This window comes from Capricornis sumatraensis, chromosome 16, assembly GCF_032405125.1.
Source record: "Capricornis sumatraensis isolate serow.1 chromosome 16, serow.2, whole genome shotgun sequence".
In the NCBI taxonomy this organism is placed as follows: Eukaryota; Metazoa; Chordata; class Mammalia; order Artiodactyla; family Bovidae; genus Capricornis; species Capricornis sumatraensis.
Window position 1 is genome coordinate 50,663,994 of NC_091084.1, and position 20,534 is coordinate 50,684,527.

At 37.2% G+C, this 20,534-nt stretch overlaps 2 protein-coding genes across 2 annotated transcripts; one reads left to right on the top strand and one right to left on the bottom strand.

Annotated features, from left to right (window-relative positions):
• The first annotated feature begins 9,811 nt into the window (after positions 1–9,811).
• On the top strand, positions 9,812–10,756 carry LOC138092336 (olfactory receptor 52K1-like). The gene has a single exon (XM_068988114.1). It carries the CDS (start codon positions 9,812–9,814, stop codon positions 10,754–10,756), a length of 945 nt encoding a protein of 314 aa, XP_068844215.1.
• A 7,075-nt stretch (positions 10,757–17,831) lies between these two features.
• On the bottom strand, positions 17,832–18,788 carry LOC138092182 (olfactory receptor 52A1-like). The gene has a single exon (XM_068988023.1). It carries the CDS (start codon positions 18,786–18,788, stop codon positions 17,832–17,834), a length of 957 nt encoding a protein of 318 aa, XP_068844124.1.
• Positions 18,789–20,534: the final 1,746 nt, after the last annotated feature.

The window sequence follows — 20,534 nt, forward strand, 5'->3', positions numbered from 1 at the left end:
TTTCTAAACCTTTATCCTGAAAACCAAATTGCTTTATGTTTGATGTTACATACTTTGGAGTTTGCCCAGGGCATAGGCAGCCCACTGAGCTAGATTCAAGTATGCTGGTATGTAACAAGTCCTTGTTCAGAGACAAAGTCTATTATCACAAATAATTCAATTTAAATTTGTAGTGATTGTACTACTGCTGACATTGAAAGTGAAATTATTAAAAGGAATATAAATAATTTACTGGAAAAAATTAAATATTTGTTACTTTTCATTCCTTCACTTCTTGGCTTACAAAAAATTGGGAATTACTCTAGAGGTGTAAGTGAGCAGTACCTTGTGGGGCCTTCTGGGGTAGACCCTTCCCCCATATCCTCTACTTTATATGTCTCAGAAGTACCTAGATAACAGTATCTAATGCACATTTCCTGAGTTCTTTGCTGATGTTAACCGCCCCCCCCCCCAGACTCCACAGATGGAAGAAATTAAGTATTTGATGACCACAGGCGTTAGCCTCCAAAACCTACTGGAGCATGAGGACTGATAATGTTAACCCTTGTGACACTGCCCTGTTACCTCACCATCAAGTAATGAGACAATTGCGCATGAGCTAACCAAAATCCCTGCAGCTCCTCTCCCTCATCTTGCCTTTAAAAATGGTCTGCAGAAACCCACTGGGGAGTTTTGAATGTTAACTATCGCAGGCTCCTTGTTTGGTGCCCTACAATAAATGCTTTCTTCACCACAACCTGGTGTCTGTAGATTGACTTTACTGCTTGTGTGTAAGTGGACTCGAGTTTGGTTTGGTAACAGAGGTACTTAGAGTTACATGCTGAACTTCCCTGACCAGGTTTCTCTGTGTGATTTACTACTCCTAAAGTATTATTTGTACTTTTTTTCTTTTCTCACTATTTGCCATCTCTTTAGTCTCAGAGCTTCATAGAGGTTAACATCTAAGTTCTCCATTCCTCTCCATTCCTCTTTGACTATTAAATGCCATTATTTAAGCTTTTATCATTTCCATTGTATCATTTCAACAGTTTCCACTGATATCTTCAAGGAAGTAACTTTTGATTATTATGTTCAGTAAATTCTCTACATGGAGACCATAGTTATCCTCCTAACAATTTAAAACAAACAATTAATTGTGTCAGACCCATGAAGCTCCAGGATGGCAAAGCAGAGCTTTATGAATTACCTTTTCTACTGTTTCTCTTATCCTTCTTATATATCGCGTATACTCTTTATACTATTCATTAAAATTCTCACTTTTATTCAAACAGTAGTTCTCTTCATATCTTTGTGTTTTTGCTTAGAATGTTTCTCTCTGTCCCATCTTCTTTCTTACCTGGAGAGGATTCAGTTATCCTTCAAGATACAGCTCCTGTTTAAACTCCTCAGAAAGATTGTTTCCTTGAACCAAACTAAACAGAAATTCTCCCTATCATTATTGTAAAAAATGAAATGATATGTTGTAATTTTGCCACTTCAACTCACAGTATAGTTAGAGGTTAAATGCATTGACCCTAGAATGAGAGTGCCTGGGATCATGTTTCAGCTTTACCACTTGCTATCTTCGTGTACCCAGACACTTTGCTAAAACTTTCTGGGCTTTGTTTACATAATAAAACAGGGATCGTGACATTGCCGTCTCCATAAACTTTTAAGGATTGAATGAGTGAAAGCATGTAAGATACATTAAATAGTATCACACAGTAAGCTTTTAATAAACATACATTAGTTAACATTGTGGATTATACAGACATGTATAATTTTTGTATATTGAATGCCTGACTTTGTGAGACATATATGTCTCATTTAAATGTATGCACACACACACACACACACACACACACACACACACACACACACACACACACGCTTCCCTAGTGGCTCAGTGGTAAAAATAAAGATGATGTGGGTTCAATTCCTGGGTCAGGAAGATCCCTTGGAGAAGGAAATGGCAACCCACTCCAGTATTCTTGCCTGGGAAATCCCATGGACAGAAGAGCCTGGTGGGCTACAGTCCATGGGATTGTAAAAGAGTCCGACACAATTTAGCAACTAAAAAACAACTGCAATAAATATATATAATATATATTAATATTTTATTAATATTTACACAATATATATATACATGTTTGCACACACATATATGTAATTTGAATTATATAATTATCACCATAATCATCAGAATGCTAGTCTGATTTCACAAATGAGGAATTTAGACTTAGAGAGATTAAGTAATTTTCTCAACATCACCTGTCGATAAAGTAGTGAAGTATATATTTTTAAAAAAATGAAAGTAGTTAATCCCATGGTTAAAGACTATCCTTTATTTACTTTTTATCTCTAACACCTTTCAGTGTCCTATGAACATGTGTGTTCAATGAATGCTTCTTAATCAATGAAGCCATAAGATGTGGAATTCACTTGTCATATTTCAGAGCTCCTAGTTTTGTGATAGTTATAATTAAAGTACTGAATTAAAAATATAAAGATAGGTTTTAATGATATTTTTGTAAGATAATGGAGAAAAATTCAATGACAAAGGGATCTCTCCCAGGCTTAAGAGAATCTCTAGGGAAATTTAATCTTTATGCGGAGGGTGGTGGGAGGGGGGTTCAGGGTTGGGAACTTATGTACACCTGTGGTGGATTCATGTCAATGTATGCCAAAACCAATACAGTATTGTAAAAAAATAAAATTTAAATTAAAAAAAAAAGACTGTTTGTGATTATGTTGGATGTTTCCAAAAGGTAAATTTCAAAGTCTGGACCTTCAAGTTGTATTTATTTATTTAAAATTTTTAGTATGATGGATCATTGAATCTAATTAAAATATATTTCCTGACAAGGTAATATATTTTTTATATGTTAAACAAGGTTGTTTATATGTTAGATTGGGAAATATGAACTAAGCAGTTAGCTTTTATAGGTTATATACCAATGGCTCTCAAATTGCAGATGTTCAACAATAATTGAAAGAGGAAAGGAACAGGCCAAACTGACTCCATCTTGAAAAAGAAGGAAATTCCATCTTGCAGTTTCAGTGAACTTTGGACTACATGCCTGGTAGCCATGGGGATAACATACCTATAGCCAAACTGGCCTCCTGGACTGATCAACACCAGATTCCATACCAAGATTTCCCATCACCAAAAAGAATGTAATAATCCCCTATCTAGTCAATCACCTTCGTAATCTCTATGGCTCCCATTGCTGTAGGCTACAATATATAACCAGCTGACTCTTCTGATTATGAATCATGGCTGTAACCTGATTGAATCTCCGTTTAACACTTTCCAGCCTAGGTTTAAGGAATTTGGGGATGTGGGCTTGTGCAGTACACTTAAGGTATATAAGGTTTTCATAAAAGTCAGTCGGGGTCCCTGGCTAAAGAGGAGAAATTCTGCCTTGGACCCACTGGTGTAATAAACTGTACTCCACTATCCACACTGTCCTTCTGAGTGAGTTTGTTTCCTGGGGCATGTGTCTATAAGATAATCACACAATTATATAGCCAAGATCCCTGCATTAAATTCTAGTCAATGGGGAGAAGATATACAGCTTATTCATATATTCATACAACAAAAGATTATTTATGGAGTGGCTAAAATGTGCCAGGTTGTGATAGATTCTAATGAGAGGTGAGCAGAAAAGAAATCCGTGTGTCAGGGAGTTTATATTCTGGTTGAGGTGACATGACTTAAGTAAGTAATGTTCAAATGCATAGCTACATTGGATATCAAGTGCTATCAAGTAGAAACAGATTTTTATAAAGCAACTAACATCAGTTTTGATCTGGTCTAGGGGAATCAAGGAAAGTTCCCTTTAACAAGACATTTATGTAAGTGTTGAATGGGAGATAACTAGCTGAGGGAAGCAAGAGAAAATGTTGGGGTGGTGTTAAAGAGAGAGAGAACAGTATATGTGAACATGTGTGGATTTAAGGTAGATTTTAAGAGAAATATTTAGATAGGCAGAGTCATCTTACATTTGAAGAACTGAAGGAGGTCCATTCATGGGATGGAGTACAGAGTGGAATGAAGAGTGCTGAGGACAGCTAAGAGTATCATGAGAGTGTGGGGTAGGCATGCTGAGAATTCACAATTTTATCCTAAAAACAAAAGGAAATTTTATGCATGGGAGTGACATAATCAGGTTTGTGTTTTAAAATGGTCATTGTGGCTGCAATGAAGAAAATGGGTTGAGACAGAGTAGAAGGAATGACTAGAGAAAAACTTTTAGGAGGTTATAAAGTTTTCAAGGACAGTATAATGATAACTTGATCCATGTTGATGGTCATCATGATGAAAAGAATTAAACTGATTTGAGTACCCTGAATATACTTTAGGACTTGGCTTGATGAAGACTTTGACAAGCTCACACACTTTATGACTGTTGCTTACCCTAAGCCTAAAGTTTAGAGTGGATGATTGATGAAGAACCATTGTGTATTTATGTGTCTGTGTGTGTGTGTGTGTGTGTGTGTGTGTGTGTGTGTGTGTGTGGTGCACTTACTGATTTAAAAAATATTTGAAGACTTATACAATTTGCCAGGCAGTGGGGAAATAGTGAATAAACAGCGCCCCAGTCATTGTCTCCAGGATATTTACATTTGACTACATCCTGCAACAAAATACTTATTAGCAATTTCTTCCGCTTTTATATTTACTCTCAAGTTGAGATTTTGACTTCTGCCAAGAGTTCTTCTGAAACTCAGTCTCTTCTAAACCTAGTAGTGTGCAATTTTTTTATAGAGCTCATCTCTTTCTTCTACTTGAATCTCACTTCTTTATGTTATTTTTCTTTCCACATATCTCATTTACCAAACAATGGTCTTAATTTAGTCAATTAAATATTTTATTTACTGCATACTTTTTGCCAGCTTTTTATGGATCCTTTTTTTATCTAGGGAATCAAGACTTCTAATTTCAGTTTCAGTTTTGTCTGTGGAGGTCCCAGTGCCACTGGAAATTAAAATGATTTAAACTGTTGGTTTTGAAGCAAACCATAGTAATTTATATATAATTATAGTCGCATTTGGCCCTGCCTGTTGTTGCCCCAGGTGTTCTTTAATTTCCATTCTAAATAATTCAATCCTTACTCCTCCCTGGGCTTCCTAAACCACACCATACCACATGCCACAACACACCGGCAATTAGTTTTACAGCCACAACACACCGGCAATTAGTTTTACAGTGCTTCTGAACAATTCTTATCCATCTGTACTCCCCTCACTAATTGGCTCTAGGATTTGTTCTCTAGAATAGCAAAGCTAAATAATGTCCCTTGATTAACAGAGAGGCCAGTAAGGACTCAGGAGGGCCAGGAAAAACCAGCATAAATCTGCCTCTAGCTGAGACGGTCATCTTGTTCTGGACATCAACAGATCTTCCTCACGCCTCAAGAGGACAGTGGCTTTGCTGGTCCCAGTCCTCCTATGACCAAATTCTCAACCCTCTACAGGTACTATGCTAGGCAAAGAGAGAAAAATGGGGAGGGAAAAGAGTACAAAATCCTGAGATGCACAGTCATATAGGATAAAGAGATTCTCAAATCTTTTCATCTAAATACCATAGTCACTAACCCTTGCATAGTTATGGTTGAGATCTGTAATCTTTAGATTGCCCAATGACATTCATTAGAAAATAATAAGTATCTTCCTACTTTTTAAATCTAAATTTATGCTTCCTTTACTCAGATTAATATTTATATAGTTGTTGCTGGCAGTACTTAAAGCTCAAATAATATCCTAATGCCACCAGCACATGGATAATTTTTATTTATACTATTCCGGGTAGATGACCATTTAAATTCTACCTGAAAACTCCCACTGATAGTGAGCGACTAATTTCACAGGGCTGTCTTTTCTTTTGAGTTTGTGGTAGGTCTCTTTCCCCTACTGAACTAAAATGCACCTTTAAAAATATTTTAGCCTCCTTTATTTGGCCAGGTATCTATGTCTGGTGACACCAAATATATATATTTTCCCCATAGCAGGTAATGAATTAAAAAATCATGGGGGACTATACTCAATATTTTATAATAATCTATAATAAACTCACTTATAAGGAACAGGAATATGTAAAAATGGATATAAAAATATATATGAATATATATGGATATATAACTGAATCACTTTGCTGTACACCTGAAACTAAACAATATAAATCAACTATACTTCAATTTTAAAAAAGACAAACTCTTTAATATCATTTTTCTTGGAAAATGTACGTTTCAATTTTTTTCTCTGTGTATTTTTAAAACGACCAATGCACTTTCAAAAGATGTTTTTCAGTAACACTGAGTAGAGACATAGAATGCACAGTTCTTATTTTGAACACATTGAACCAGACAGATTTATGAAAAGTTGTTAGAGGAGGCTACTTTGGGGCAGTTCTATGAAATGTTTAATGCTGACCTCAGTGGCCATGAGCAAAATGAAAACTTTCAAATCACCTTCTCTTGGATGCTGATAAATTGACATGGTGCTTAAAGTACACTGTCTTTTCCATTATCACTGCCAGGTTTCTGGGTTCTGGCTTTCTAGTGTACTCAAGCTTTCAGATGAGGTCTCCTATTGTATTAGAGATGGATTGCTAAGACCAGGAAGAAATGACTTTCTGGTAAGGATCCATAAAGTACTGATTAAAGGTTATTTATGGAAACACACTATGGTAGAAAAGTACATAGGTTGAATGTAAGTTTATGGCCCTTCCAACGTTGTCTAAAATGCTTTTTAGAAAGATGTCTTGGAAATGGGATTTTACAGGGTGTCAAATTATTTGTACTTTGTTAGAACCTAGTGATAATAGCTATGGTAAAATAAATACACTTCTAAAGGGATAAAAAAGATTAAAGATAAAACTACATATTTTATCAGGACCATCACATATTCCTTCTTATGGTATCCATTCAAGACCAGTTATTATCCTCATTACTGTTCTTTCCAAGAAAAACACAGAGCAAAAAGGACTTTATTTTTGGCGTATCTCACTTAATCTTTGTACTTTATTGAAAAAGAAGAAAATTTGCATTTGTAGAGCACAGAAACATTAAAAGAATTAGGCCAGAAACATTGTACATTTTATATAATGTTGGGATTTAATGATGGACTTAATTCTCACAGCAGGTTTTGCAAGGTAAACCTCATCTCATTTTTGAGATGAGGAAAGAGGCTCAAAGCCTTGAACACTTTATGGTCAAGTCACATAAAAGTAGTGGCAGGGTTGAAATTGTATCACAGCCACATTTATCTAAAGACCTTATTATTTTTACTATACCTAGTTACCTGCTAGGAGACCTGCCTGTAATTTGACTGTGGCTTGCCTTTTAACAAAGGTGGTTGATACATGAAATACTTAGATCTTCATAACTCAATTTATGATGTATAAAAGCTGTGTACTTTTTGCCACTCTGTTTTGGGGTCTTAAGTATTTAGAGTAAATTAATTGGCAAAAAGAAAAATAATCCAAGTGTGTCAAAACAAAAAAGTGTACAATATTAATATTACTGTACTTTTTATTGTGGTACAGTTGTTCTACAATGTTGTGTTGGCTTCTACTGTGCCTCAGTATATATCAACTATATGTATACATGGGATTCCCTGATAGCTCAGTTAGTAAAGAATTGACCTGCAGTGCAGGAGACCTCAGTTCAATTCCTGGGTCAGGAAGATCTGCTGGAAAAGGAATAGGCTCCCCACTCCAGTATGCTGGCTTGGAGAATTTCATGGACTGTATATATACATATTTCCCTTCCTCTAGAACCTCCCTCCCACTCCCCCATGCCATGTACTTTTATTTTTTAAAGCAACTTTGTGTTTTGTTTTTCCATCTCTGTATTTTAAGCGTTTGTTGAAGCTTCTATTTTTTCTGTGATTGCCTTTTATAACTACTATATAATTGGAATATTTCTAATGAAATGTGAAGTCCAGACCTTAATAGTGAAATTTAGTATTGGATCATTGAAAAAGCAAGAGAGTTCCAGAATAACATCTATTTCTGCTTTATTGACTATTCCAAAGCCTTTGACTGTGTGGATCACAATAAAGTGTGGAAAATTCTGAAAGAGATGGGAATACCAGACCACCTGACCTGCCTCTTCAGAAATCTGTACACAGGTCAGGAAGCAACAGTTAGAACTGGACATGGAACAACAGACTGGTTCCAAAGAGGAAAAGGAGTATGTCAAGGCTGTATATTGTCACCCTGCTTATTTAACTTCTATGCAGAGTATATCATGAGAAACGCTGGACTGGAAGAAGCACAAGCTGGAATCAAAATTGCCAGGAGAAATATCAAGAACCTCAGATATGCAGATGACACCACCCTTATGGCAGAAAGTGAAGAGGAACTAAAAAGCTACTTGATGAAAGTGAAAAAGGAGAGCGAAAAATTTGGCTTAAAGTTCAACATTCAGGAAACTAAGATCATGGCATCTGGTCCCATCACTTCATGGGAAATAGATGGGGAAACAGTAGAAACAGTGTCAGACTTTATTTTTTGGGGCTCCAAAATCACTGCAGATGGTGACTGCAGCCATGAAATTAAAAGACGCTTACTACTTGGAAGGAAAGTTATGACCAACCTAGATAGCATATTAAAAAGCAGAGACATTACTTTGCCAACAAAGGTCCATCTAGTCAAGGCTATGGTTTTCCCAGTGGTCATGTATGGATGTGAGAGGTGGACTATAAAGAAAGCTGAGCACTGAAGAATTAATGCTTTTGAACTGTGGTGTTGGAGAAGACTCTTGAGAGTCCCTTGGACTGCAAGGAGATCCAACCTGTCCATTCTGAAGGAGATCAACCCTGGGATTTCTTTGGAAGGAATGATGCTAAAGCTGAAGCTCCAGTACTTTGGCCACCTCATGGGAAGAGTTGACTCATTGGAAAAGACTCTGATGCTGGGAGGGATTGGGGGCAGGAGGAGAAGGGGACGACTGAGGATGAGATGGCTGGATGGCATCACAGACTTGATGGACGTGAGTCTGAGTGAACTCTGGGAGTTGGTGATGGACAGGGAGGCCTGGCATGCTGAGATTCATGGGGTCGCGAAGAGTCAGACATGACTGAGCGACTGAACTGAACTAAACTGAGTCTTATTTATATAGACATATGTTACCATTAACTTCTAAATATGATTGCTATACATAAATACATATATATATATAATTTTAATATGAAATCATTATCTATTGACGTATTTTTGACTCTACCTTAGTCCTTCAAAATATCAGTTATTCCTCCAGAAAACCATATTTTTTAGATATAAGATCAGCAAATTTCCTTGGTTATTTGTGAAAATAACACTCCAGAGAAGAATTCTAAAGCATCAAAGCCAGTCTCAGGAACTGAGGAGCTTCAGATGATGAAATTCAACTTCTTGAGTGAAAACCATGCTTTCTAGCTCATCCACATCCCCACGTCATGCCTGTAATGATTATATTGAGTCTCCTTTCAGGTCCTGTTCTCTGAGGGAAGAAAAAAAAAAAAAAACTCTCCTATAAGTTTATATACATTGAATATTAAACAGGCTCAGGTCAACAGGAGAATTTACACAGCAGAGTTGGTATGTTTTTATTGAGAATTTTTCCCTGAGACTGCTTCTCTCTCCTGCAGAGAAAGTAACTGAGAATTATCTCTCTCCTTAACTCCATTAGCTGCAACATTTATTTGTTCACTAGTTGGTAAATTTTACTTATCGCCATAAATTACTATAGTACCCAGCATTTTAGCTTCAAATGATGCAGTGATTTCAAAATGTCCCTCCTTTCTTTCTCTCTAGGAATCAGACCTTGAGGAGGTCTGGTGAGGGATGTCCTCTTGCAACAACTCCATCCCTCAGCCCTTGATATTTGTCCTGGCTGGAATTCCTGGACTGGAATCTTCCCATGGCTGGTTCTCTGTGCCTTTTTTCTTGGTATTTGTTGTTGCTGTCATTGGCAATGCCACCATTTTATGTATCATCAGGGTGGAGAAGAGTCTTCACGAGCCCATGTTTCTCCTCTTGGCCATGCTGTCAGTTGTTGACCTGTCTCTTGTCAGTGTCACTGTGCCCCGCATGCTGGGTATCTTCTGGATGAATGCCAAGGAAATCAGCTTTCATGCCTGCCTCACACAGATGTTTTTCATCCCATCATTTTATGTCATGGAGTCTGGGGTCCTTCTGGCTATGGCTTTTGACAGATTTGTGGCTATCTGGCATCCTCTGAGATATACAACTGTCCTTAGTAACAACCTGCTTGTGAAGATGGCACTGGCTGTCCTGGCAAGGGCAGTGGCAGTGCTGACCCCAGCACCCATCCTGGTGAAAAGACTGGAAAGCTTCCAAACTCACATCATTGCATACTCATACTGTGCCTACATGGCTGTGGTGCAAATAGCCTGCGGAGACATCTCTGATCACATTGTCTATGGCCTTATGGTTATTGTAGCATCTGTGGGATTTGATCTGTTTTTTGTCATTCTGTCATATGGCCTGATCCTTCATGCTGTCTTTCGGATACCCTCTTGGGAGGCACGGGGCAAATCTTTCAGCACATGTGGCTCTCATCTTTGTGTCATTGCTCTCTTTTATTCCCCTGTTATCTTTTCTGTCTTGGCCCAGATTTTAGGCTATCGTATGGCTCCCCACCTACAGATTATCATTGACAATCTCTACTTCTTGGTGCCTCCCATGATCAACCCTTTGATTTATGGGGCTCGGACCAAGCAAATGCGGGAGTGGGTGCAACGAATCTTCCATTGTCAAGGAGATTGATGTTGGTACCTATGGAGCTGGAAATCATGTTAGGTTGTAGGTAGAGAGAATTCCTGTCTGAATTGGGCTTAGTGAGGAAAGGTATAAACCAAGGCAAGAGAAGGACTTGGTCAGTGTGGGAATGTAGCAGGGGCATGTCCTTCCCATCAAATGTAGTTGTTATGAAACCTTCATGACAAGCAATCCTCCCTAAATGCTTATGTGTAATAAAACAGGAGAACATTTTGTAATTAATTTTATTGTTTATCTACTTCCATCACATAACATAAATTGGAAAATTTTTTTCAAATGAGATAAAATGAATTTAGACATGTATCTTAAGACCTGTGGATAAAAACAGTTATCCAAAGTTTTTGTTGATATAATGATTTTTCTTCCATATTTATTTGTCAGATATTTCACCAACAGAATTATATATCGTTGAAAATAATCCTAACTGAAATAAATATGTATAAGTATCCATGACCATATCAATAAATACTGAGCTCCTTTTTTTGTCTGAAGGGTTTTAATAGAGAAGTGTCATTCTTAGAGAGTTACTCAGTGTCAGAACATAGTACCAATATAAAGTAGATTGGACTTGATAGATTTTACAAATGGGAAAAAAAAAAAAGCCTTAGTTTTTTTTAGTAACCTCCATTTCCATACTGTTTTTCATAGTGTTCCACCAATTTACATTCCCACCAGCAGTGTATGAGGGTTATCTTTTCTTCATATCCTCACCAACACTTATTATCTCTTGCCTTTTTGATAATATACATTCTGATTGGTATGAGGTAGTGTCTCATTATGGTTTTGACTCATATTCCCCATAGAATTAGTGATGTTGAACATCTTTTCATGTGCCTGTTGGCCATCTGCCATGTGATCCAGCCATTCTGAGTATTTATCAAAGAAATATGAAGATGCTAATTAAAAGCTACATATGCATCCCATGTTCATCACAGCATTATTTACAATAACCAAGACATGGAAGCAGCCTAAGTGTCTATCAACAGATGAATGGATAAAGATATGGTGTGTATATGTATACACATATATATACACATACACATGTATACACACACCTATAGTCAAACACTTTTCAGTTAAAAAAAAAAGGGTGAAATCTTTTTATTTGTGACAACATGGATGGATCTTGAAGGTATTATGCTCAGTGAAATAAGGCAAAGAAAAAAAATACCATATTGTTTCATTCATATGAGGAATATATTTATTCATAGATGAATAAATGAGTAAATAAAATGAAAAGAAAAACAAACAGAAAAACAACGAACAGAGTAGTGGTTACCAGAAGGAAGAAGGGTGGGTGAAGGTGAAATGGGCAAAGGTCAATTGTATGATGATGGGCAGAAAATAAGTATTAAGTGGTGAGCACACTGTAGTGTATACAGAACATGAAATATAATATTGTACATGCACACCTTATATAATGTTATAAACCAACTTTTACATGACTCAGAGAAGCTATTTTTTTATCTAGCTTCACTTTTTTCCTTCCACCTATCCAACCTCACAGGTTTTCACAAACCAGAACACCCAGATCTATGTCTTAAACCCTGAGTTATAGCTGTGTTCCAGAAAACATTGCAACAATGTTGTGAACCACTCTTCTCTTCATATGCACCTTAAATGTAAGTCTTTCCAAAATAATTCCTTATCTCACTATCAGCTAGATTGTTCCTCTGTAGCCTTCACTATTGTTCTTTTGACCTGAGTTAAATTAAATACACAACCTTTGAATTACTTATTTCCTACCTGTTATCCAACCAATGACCAATATTTCTTTGCACATCTCCTTTGTCTTTTTTTCTGTCTTATATTTTCATTACTTTCAATCTCTATGCAGAAAATTCTAACTATCCTGCCTATATTCAATTTATCTCATATTCAAAATTTTCATTAACTCTCCACCTATCTGGACTCATCTTTTTCAAACAGATGTCTCATTCTGTCCAGTTAAAATCTTCAACAGCCTGTTCCTTACGATAATGGCTTAACTCCATAGCATGGCATTCAAGTTGTACATTACTTGATTTCAAACTGCTGTGCCAGGTGTTTTACTTTCACTAAATCACTGACTAGGCATCAGTCTAGCCAAACCTGACTGCTTTATTTGTAAAGAAATAACACATTACTGCTGTTTTAGCTCATTCTCCTGCTACTTAGAAAGCATTTCCTTAATCTTAGTCAAAATTCTTCCCACCTCAAGAGACTTTCTTCAGTTTGTTTTCCTTAATGCTTATCTTCAAACAGTATGTGCCAGTCTGTACTGCCAGTTTCTTTGGCGTTTAGTCATCTGTGATCTGTTCTATAGTTCAATTTTAGTCTGCACTCTTTACCTTTATTTTTAATTAATTTATTTTTGAAGGATAATTGCTTTGCAATATTGTGATGGTTTTTGCCTTATGTCGACAGGAATCAGCCACAGGTATACATATGTCCCTTCCATCCTGACCTCACCTCCCCCTCCACCCTATCCCTCTTACATTGACATTTCTTTAAGGGCAATGGCATGCCCAGAAATTGAACTTTTCACCTCATGCAAACCAGTTCTAAACCCTTGTCTTAGCTTTTCAAAAAACATTATTAAATACCAATTTGTAAACCTAGGGACTAATACATGCAAATCATACCCATCTTCATGCCTCTAATGTTTATAATATAGACACCTTCAAATCTGTTTAGAATAAATATCACACAGATGATATTTACTCACATAAATATATACAAATAGACATGCTATTTCATTCGTATACAGCCTTGCAATCATCTTATTTGTCTATAAACTCCTTTTTTTTTTCTGGAATATGATAACATATGCATATTTGTATTCATCTATACATCTCACCTGAAATATGCATACATTCATAGGAACTTCTGTATGCACATATATCTGATGTACATACCAGTTACATCATCAGTAGATATGCAAAACCACTATTAACCCCCTATCAAAGGTTCTATGTTATGGTCCCAAACATTTTTAGCATTGTCTCCAATGATTATTTTCAGTGCTTCCCATATTAATCTCATACATATAGTCTACTCTCAGTTTTTTTAATTGTTTGTTTGTTTCTATAGAGATTCCAAGGTAGTCAATACACCTTCACTTATGTATACAGGAATTAATAGGAATTGATGAGAAAGCCAGGACACACCATTACATCTATTTCTTTCCAAGACAACACACCTTATTCTGCACAACAGCAATTTTCTCCTCTCTTAATTTAAGAGGTTAGGTTCTCATCTGGACCATGCTCAACTGTGAAAAAACTCAATCCATTCCAGGTAGTATACCAGAAAAAAAAGTAGATTGGGAACAGGTATGGAATGGTAAGTTATATAGAAGAAAGAAGCACTTTTCTCTAATTAAATACCCCCCCCCAAACTGTTCATTTATCAGTTCATATTCTCATCTACAAAAAATAATTATAACCATTGTCGGCATCTGCCAATAATAACATTCTGTAGAATGTGATATCTTTCCACTCTATATTTTATGACAGACAGTGCCTTTAGAACTAATAAAAATAAATTAATTGCTGGCAATCGTTTCTGATACTTTTCACTCAACCCAGCTTGTGGTAATACTTAAAGCTTCTGTGTTTTTCTTATATGGAGAGTTCAGTTCAGTTCAGTCACTCAGTCGTGTCTGACTCTTTGTGACCCCATGAATCGCAGCACGCCAGGCCTCCCTGTCCATCACCAATTCCTGGAGTTTACCCAAACTCATGTCCATCAAGTCGGTGATGCCATCCAGCCATCTCATCCTCTGTCGTCCCCTTCTTCTCCTGCCCCCAATCCCTCCCAGCATCAGAGTCTTTTCCAATGAGTCAACTCTTTGCATGAGGTGGCCAAAGTATTTGAGTTTCAGCTTTAGCATCATTCCCTCCAAAGAAATCCCAGGGTTGATCTCCTTCAGAATGGACTGGTTGGATCTCCTTATAGTCGAAGGGACTCTCAAGAGTATTCTCCAACACCACAGTTCAAAAGCATCAGTTCTTCGGTGCTCACCTTTCTTCACAGTCCAAATCTCACATCCATACATGATCACAGGAAAAACCTAGCCTTGACTAGATGAACCTTAGTTGGCAAAGTAATGTCTCTGCTCTTAAAGATGCTATCTAGGTTGGTCCTAACTTTTCCTCCAAGGAGTAAGTGTCTTTAAATTCATGGCTGCAATCACCATCTGTAGTGATTTTGGAGCCCAAAAAAATAGTCTGACACTGTTTCCCATCTGTTTGCCATGAAGTGATGGGACCGGATGCCATGATCTTAGTTTTCTGAATGTTGAGCTTTAAGCCAACTTTTTCACTGTCCTCTTTCACTTTCATCAAGAAGCTTTTTAGTTCCTCTTCACTTTTTGCCATAAGGGTGGTGTCATCTGCATATCTGAGGTTATTGATACTTAATCTTGACTCCAGCTTGTGCTTCTTCCAGCCCAGCATTTCTCATAATGTACTCTGCATATAAATTAAATAAGCAGGGTGACAATATACAGCCTTGACATACTCCTTTTCCTAGGAACCAGTTGGAGATTGTTAAATAAATATCCCATGTTTCTGGTCCCCCATTGGAACAATTTTAGGTGGGTTTCTTACATTTTTCCTGTACCCCTAGCAGGAAAAAGCCCTGGCAATCTACAGCAGTAATATGCTCAGTCATGATTATTTTATTAGCTTCTTCTCTTCACTGTCTCACTTGCTCCCTCTCTCGCAAGATTTTTCATGTATCAATCCCCAGTTATACCACATACACTAAAATTCTAGCTTTGGTTTGCTTTGGGGAGAACTCTTGATAGGGCCATTCTAATGTCATACTTACCTGTTTATTGTTTGAGCCCATCGTGAGGTAATATAACTTTGATCTTTTATTCCTTCTCTAAGAAATAGTATAGGTCATTACCTTGATCCATATCAATAACCTCAGATATGCACATTACAACACCCTTATGGCAGAAAGTGAAGAAGAACTAAAGAACCTGTTAATGAAAGTGAAAGAGGAGAGTGAAAAAGTTGGCTTGAAACTCAGTATTCAGAAAACTAAGACTGTGGCATCTGGTTCCATCGCTTCATGGGAAATAGATGGGGAAATAGTGGAAACAATGACAGACTTTATGTTTTTGGGGTCCAGAATCACTGCAGATGGTGACTTCGGCCTTGAAATTAAAAGACACTTGTTCCTTTGAAGAAAAGTTATGGTCAACCTAGACAACATATTAAAAAACAAAGATATTATTTTGTCAACAAAGGTGTATCTAGTCAAAGCTATGGTTTTTCCCGTAGTTATGTATGGATATGAGAGTTGGTCTATAAAGAAAGCTGAGCGCCGAAGAATTGATGCTTTTGAATTGTGGTGTTGGAGAAGACTCTTGAGAGTCCTTGGACTGCAAAGAGATCCATCCAGTCCATCCTAAAGGAAATCAGTTCTGAATATTCATTGGAAGGACTGATGCTTGAGCTGAAACTCCAACATTTTGGCCACCTGATACAAAGAACTGACTCATTTGAAAAGACCCTGATGCTGGGAAAGATTGAAGGCGGGAGGAGAAGGGGATGACAGGGGATGAGATGGTCAGATGGTATCACCGACTCAATGGACATGAGTTTGAATAAACTCCGGGAGTTAGTAATGGACAGGGAGGCCTGGTGTGCTGCAGTCTATGGGGTTGCAGAGACTCAGACATGACTGAGAAACTGAACTGAACTTAATCTTGGTCATCAAGGGGAAGGAGACAAACAGTTGTGGTTGATGACAAACCTGAGCTAAGACTTATTGGTGTTCATGTGGTGGCATATATGCTCTCAAGCTGTAGACACTGGACAGGAAGGTACGATGTGAAAATGAGACTAAGGGAGAGATGGCTTAAACAGAGTATTAGGGTTTTTTGTAATATTTTTTGAGCTGTATCTATAAAAAGAGTGGGGAAAAAAGAAACTGTTCCATGTGCATCATCACAGAACTGGCTCAGGTTAATGGGCAGCATGTCAAAATTTGTCAGGGTCTCCTTATGACCTTTTGGAAAAAACTAAGTTCTTAGTGAGTTGCAACAATACAGGCAGAAAATGAACTCCTTCTAAAACCATCACAAGCAATGCTAGTCAATGGGAACTTTGAAAAGAGGAATTGTTCACTTACCCAATAAAAATGACTGTGTTTGGGCTGTTAAATGGTGTCAAGTATCATATTACTTGGATATTAATACATAACTTCATAATGTGGAATGATTTGTATAATTTTGATCACTGATGAGGGGTTCCCCTAGTAGCTCAGCTGGTAAAGAATCCACCTGCATTGCAGGAGACCTGGGTTTGATCGCTGGGTTGGGAAGATCCCCTGGAGAAGGGAATGACTACCCACTCCAGTATTCTGGCCTGAAGAACTGGTAAAGGCATATTTGATTCTGTTTTTCATGAATCAAATGCTCAAGAAAGTTAGATTCACACAAATCTGCACATACTCCTCCATAACTACCTAAGTTATAGTGTTTTAAAAACTGAGTTATGTTTAACACAATTTCATCATTTTAAATGAAACATTATTTAAATCTCACATTTGCCATGACTGTCTATATGAGATCCTCTCTGATTCCCTAAAAAAATCTAAAGTAATTGCTTCTCACGTGTGAACTGAAATCTTTTATTCTTATCTTAGCATAGCTTAAGTAAAATTAGATTTATTCTTTTTAAATAATGGATATATCTGTGTCAGTCTTACACATCCAAAAGATAAACTGCCTGTTGATATTACAGGAAGATACAAGGAATCGTATGTCTTGTTTCCTTGTAAACAAGAAAAGAAAGGGAAAAAAGAGAAAAGAATGATGGAAGGAAGGCAAAAAGATAAAGGAAGAAAGGAAGGGAGAGATGAAGGGATGGTAAGAAGATATGAGATACATATATTTTTTTCACCTTAAGTTGATCTCGTAGTCTGATTGTTCCTCTTTTGGAATATGCATTCTTTAGCGGAGATCATTATGATGTAAAATCTCATCAAAATAGACATGGTACAAGAAGTTTTCATCTTAAACCTAAAAATATATTTTTTCCTGTGTAATATTATTTTTGGATTACTACCAGGAGTCATGCTCCATAATACAAATCTGAGCAACTCGTCTGCGGATCTCCATGGTCTTCACACCATAGACAATGGGGTTAAGGGCAGGGGGAACAAGCAGATAGATGGTAGATAAGAATATATGAGTATAGGGTGATACATGTCCAAAACGGTGGCTGAAGAAGGAAAAAAAAGCAAGGATATAAAACTCTAGGAAGATGACAATATGGGAAGTGCAGGTATTGAATGCTTTGAGTCGTGCCTCCTTCTGAGGAAGATGAGAAACAGCTCGAAAAATAAGAATGTAGGAAATGAAGACAAAAATCAGGTCAAAACCCAGAATTGCAAAGGCCACAAAAAGCCCATATGATTTGTTAATGTGGACATCTTCCGCAGCCAACTTGACCACAGCCATGTGCTCGCAGTAGGAATGGGCAATAACCACCGACTGGAAAATGTGCAGTCGTTTTAGCAGAATGGGTAAAATCCCAACAAGCACTGTTGTCCGAATTGCCACCATCAGTACCATCTGGACTAGAAAGAGAGGCGTGAAGATGGATGCATGCCTCAGAGGATCACAGATGGCAATATAGCGGTCAAAGGCCATGGCTAACAGTATGCCAGATTCCATGCCCTGCAAAGCGTGGATGAAGAAGAGTTGGGTGAGGCAAGCATCAAAAGCCATGGAATAGGAGCCAAACCAGAAGACAGCCAACATCTTGGGAGCAATGGCTGCACAGAGTCCTAGATCAGTGGTTGCCAACACTGCCAAGAAGATGTACATGGGTTGGTGAAGACTGCGTTCTGTTGCAATAATGATTATTAAAATGACATTCCCCAGCAGAGCCACCAGGCACACACTAAAGAAGGGAAATCCAATCCAAAACTGCACATGCTCTAGTCCAGGGATCCCAATCAGAATCACTGTCTTCGGGTTCAGATATGACATGTTAGTAGATCCCATAAGGCTCATGAATCCTTTCCTCACCACTGATCCTAATACCTCTTCACAGACCAATTATGGATGGGAAGGAAGAAGGGAATTCTCTTTGTCATTCCTTGTAGATCATGAAAAAAATGGATGGAAATATGGCCACATGACATTAAATATTTGGAAATCAGCTTAAATCAGCATGATAATAAAATTTGGAATACCTTTTCCAAATGCCAGTATGGATATTTATGGAAAAGGAAGATGAGTCCAGTGTTTCTCACCTAGAAATTGTAGAAATCACAATTATGATTCTAAGGGCATTGACGTTAGTAGTTTTTGAAGTGGTCTCAGATGGGGCCACAGATGACAACATTAATTTTTTTTGTCTATATCCACTTCTAAACTCCAAACATCTTTCAGATTAGGTGAAATTCCTCTGTGACAATTGAAGTCATAGACTAGCTCCTCAAACTCATAGCTCTGTCTATTTTGTTTGAAACTTTGAATCTCCAGAAAGTGGCAGCTTTTCCCAGGGTTCACATTTACTCTGGTTTAGGAAGTATACCTACTCACAAACCTTGGAATTGACTCTCAGGTGAGACAGTGAGGAGGTTTGTTCTCTCCAGAAAAAAATGGTTGGCCCATGTGCAGGTTCCTATCCAGGTTTTGGAATTTATATGGAAGTGGTGTCCTTTTATCAGCAGTGGAGGAAAACTTGAGTTACTGAGAAAATTCTGGCCCATTAGCTTCAAAATGGATATGTAAGCAGAATGGGATACAAGGCGATGTAAATCCTTACAGATCTTAAAGAAAACAAAGTTGAGACAATAAATGGAAAGTCAATTGAATAAAAGGCACAGTAAATTAGGATATGAAGGTAACATATAAAAATTGACCTATTGGGTAACCCCTGTAACTTAAATATTTTGGTTATGATCATGTTTCAGATGCAAAAGGACAGAGTTGCCTGTGGGCCACTCTACTGTTTATAACGGAGCTCAGTCTAACCTAGATGTTTTCTGTCATTTTAGTATTTTCTGTTGACAATGAAAATCATTTCTGATATTTTTGATCAAATTACCTTGCTTCACACCCAACCCAAACTTCTAGTATTTTTATAATTTCCCTCTTCTCTTTCTTTAGAAATCTACTCAAAAAACTTAAGGTGACTTTATATACTCTTTTTTCTTTTTCATCAATTATTATACAAACTTACAATCATCCACAAGTTTTATTCTGTGTATGATTTTTGTCATAGGCAAATACATTGAATAGAGAATACCACTCTGAATGAGATTTTATATATTTTTATTTGATAGGAAACTAGAGGGATTACTGCTGTAATATACAAATATATTTATTTATACTTTATATTATAAATATAAAAATGTAACATAGTTTTCTATATATTATATATATACAATTTTATGTTTTATGTTTATGCATATTATGTTTTGACATCTTAAGAAAACCTTTCTGGTTGGGAAGAGGCTGTCTCTGTCTGGGTGACAGCAAAATGCCTAGCCAGCAGCAAATCTTTGGTCTGCAAATGAATTCATCCTTTATCTGGCCCACAAACTCCAGGAGGCAGTATTTTTCTGCCTTGAACATCCATGGGCAACAGAGATCATCTCTATATTCAAAACCCACGAAAGTTTTTCAAAGCAGTGAATCCTAACCTGTTCACCCTTCCCTGTCATGACTTTCCTATGGAAATCCCAATTAAAGCCTTGTTCTAAGCACCCAAGTTCTTCCCTGCCCCCCACTTCCTCCTCCTGTCTTTTG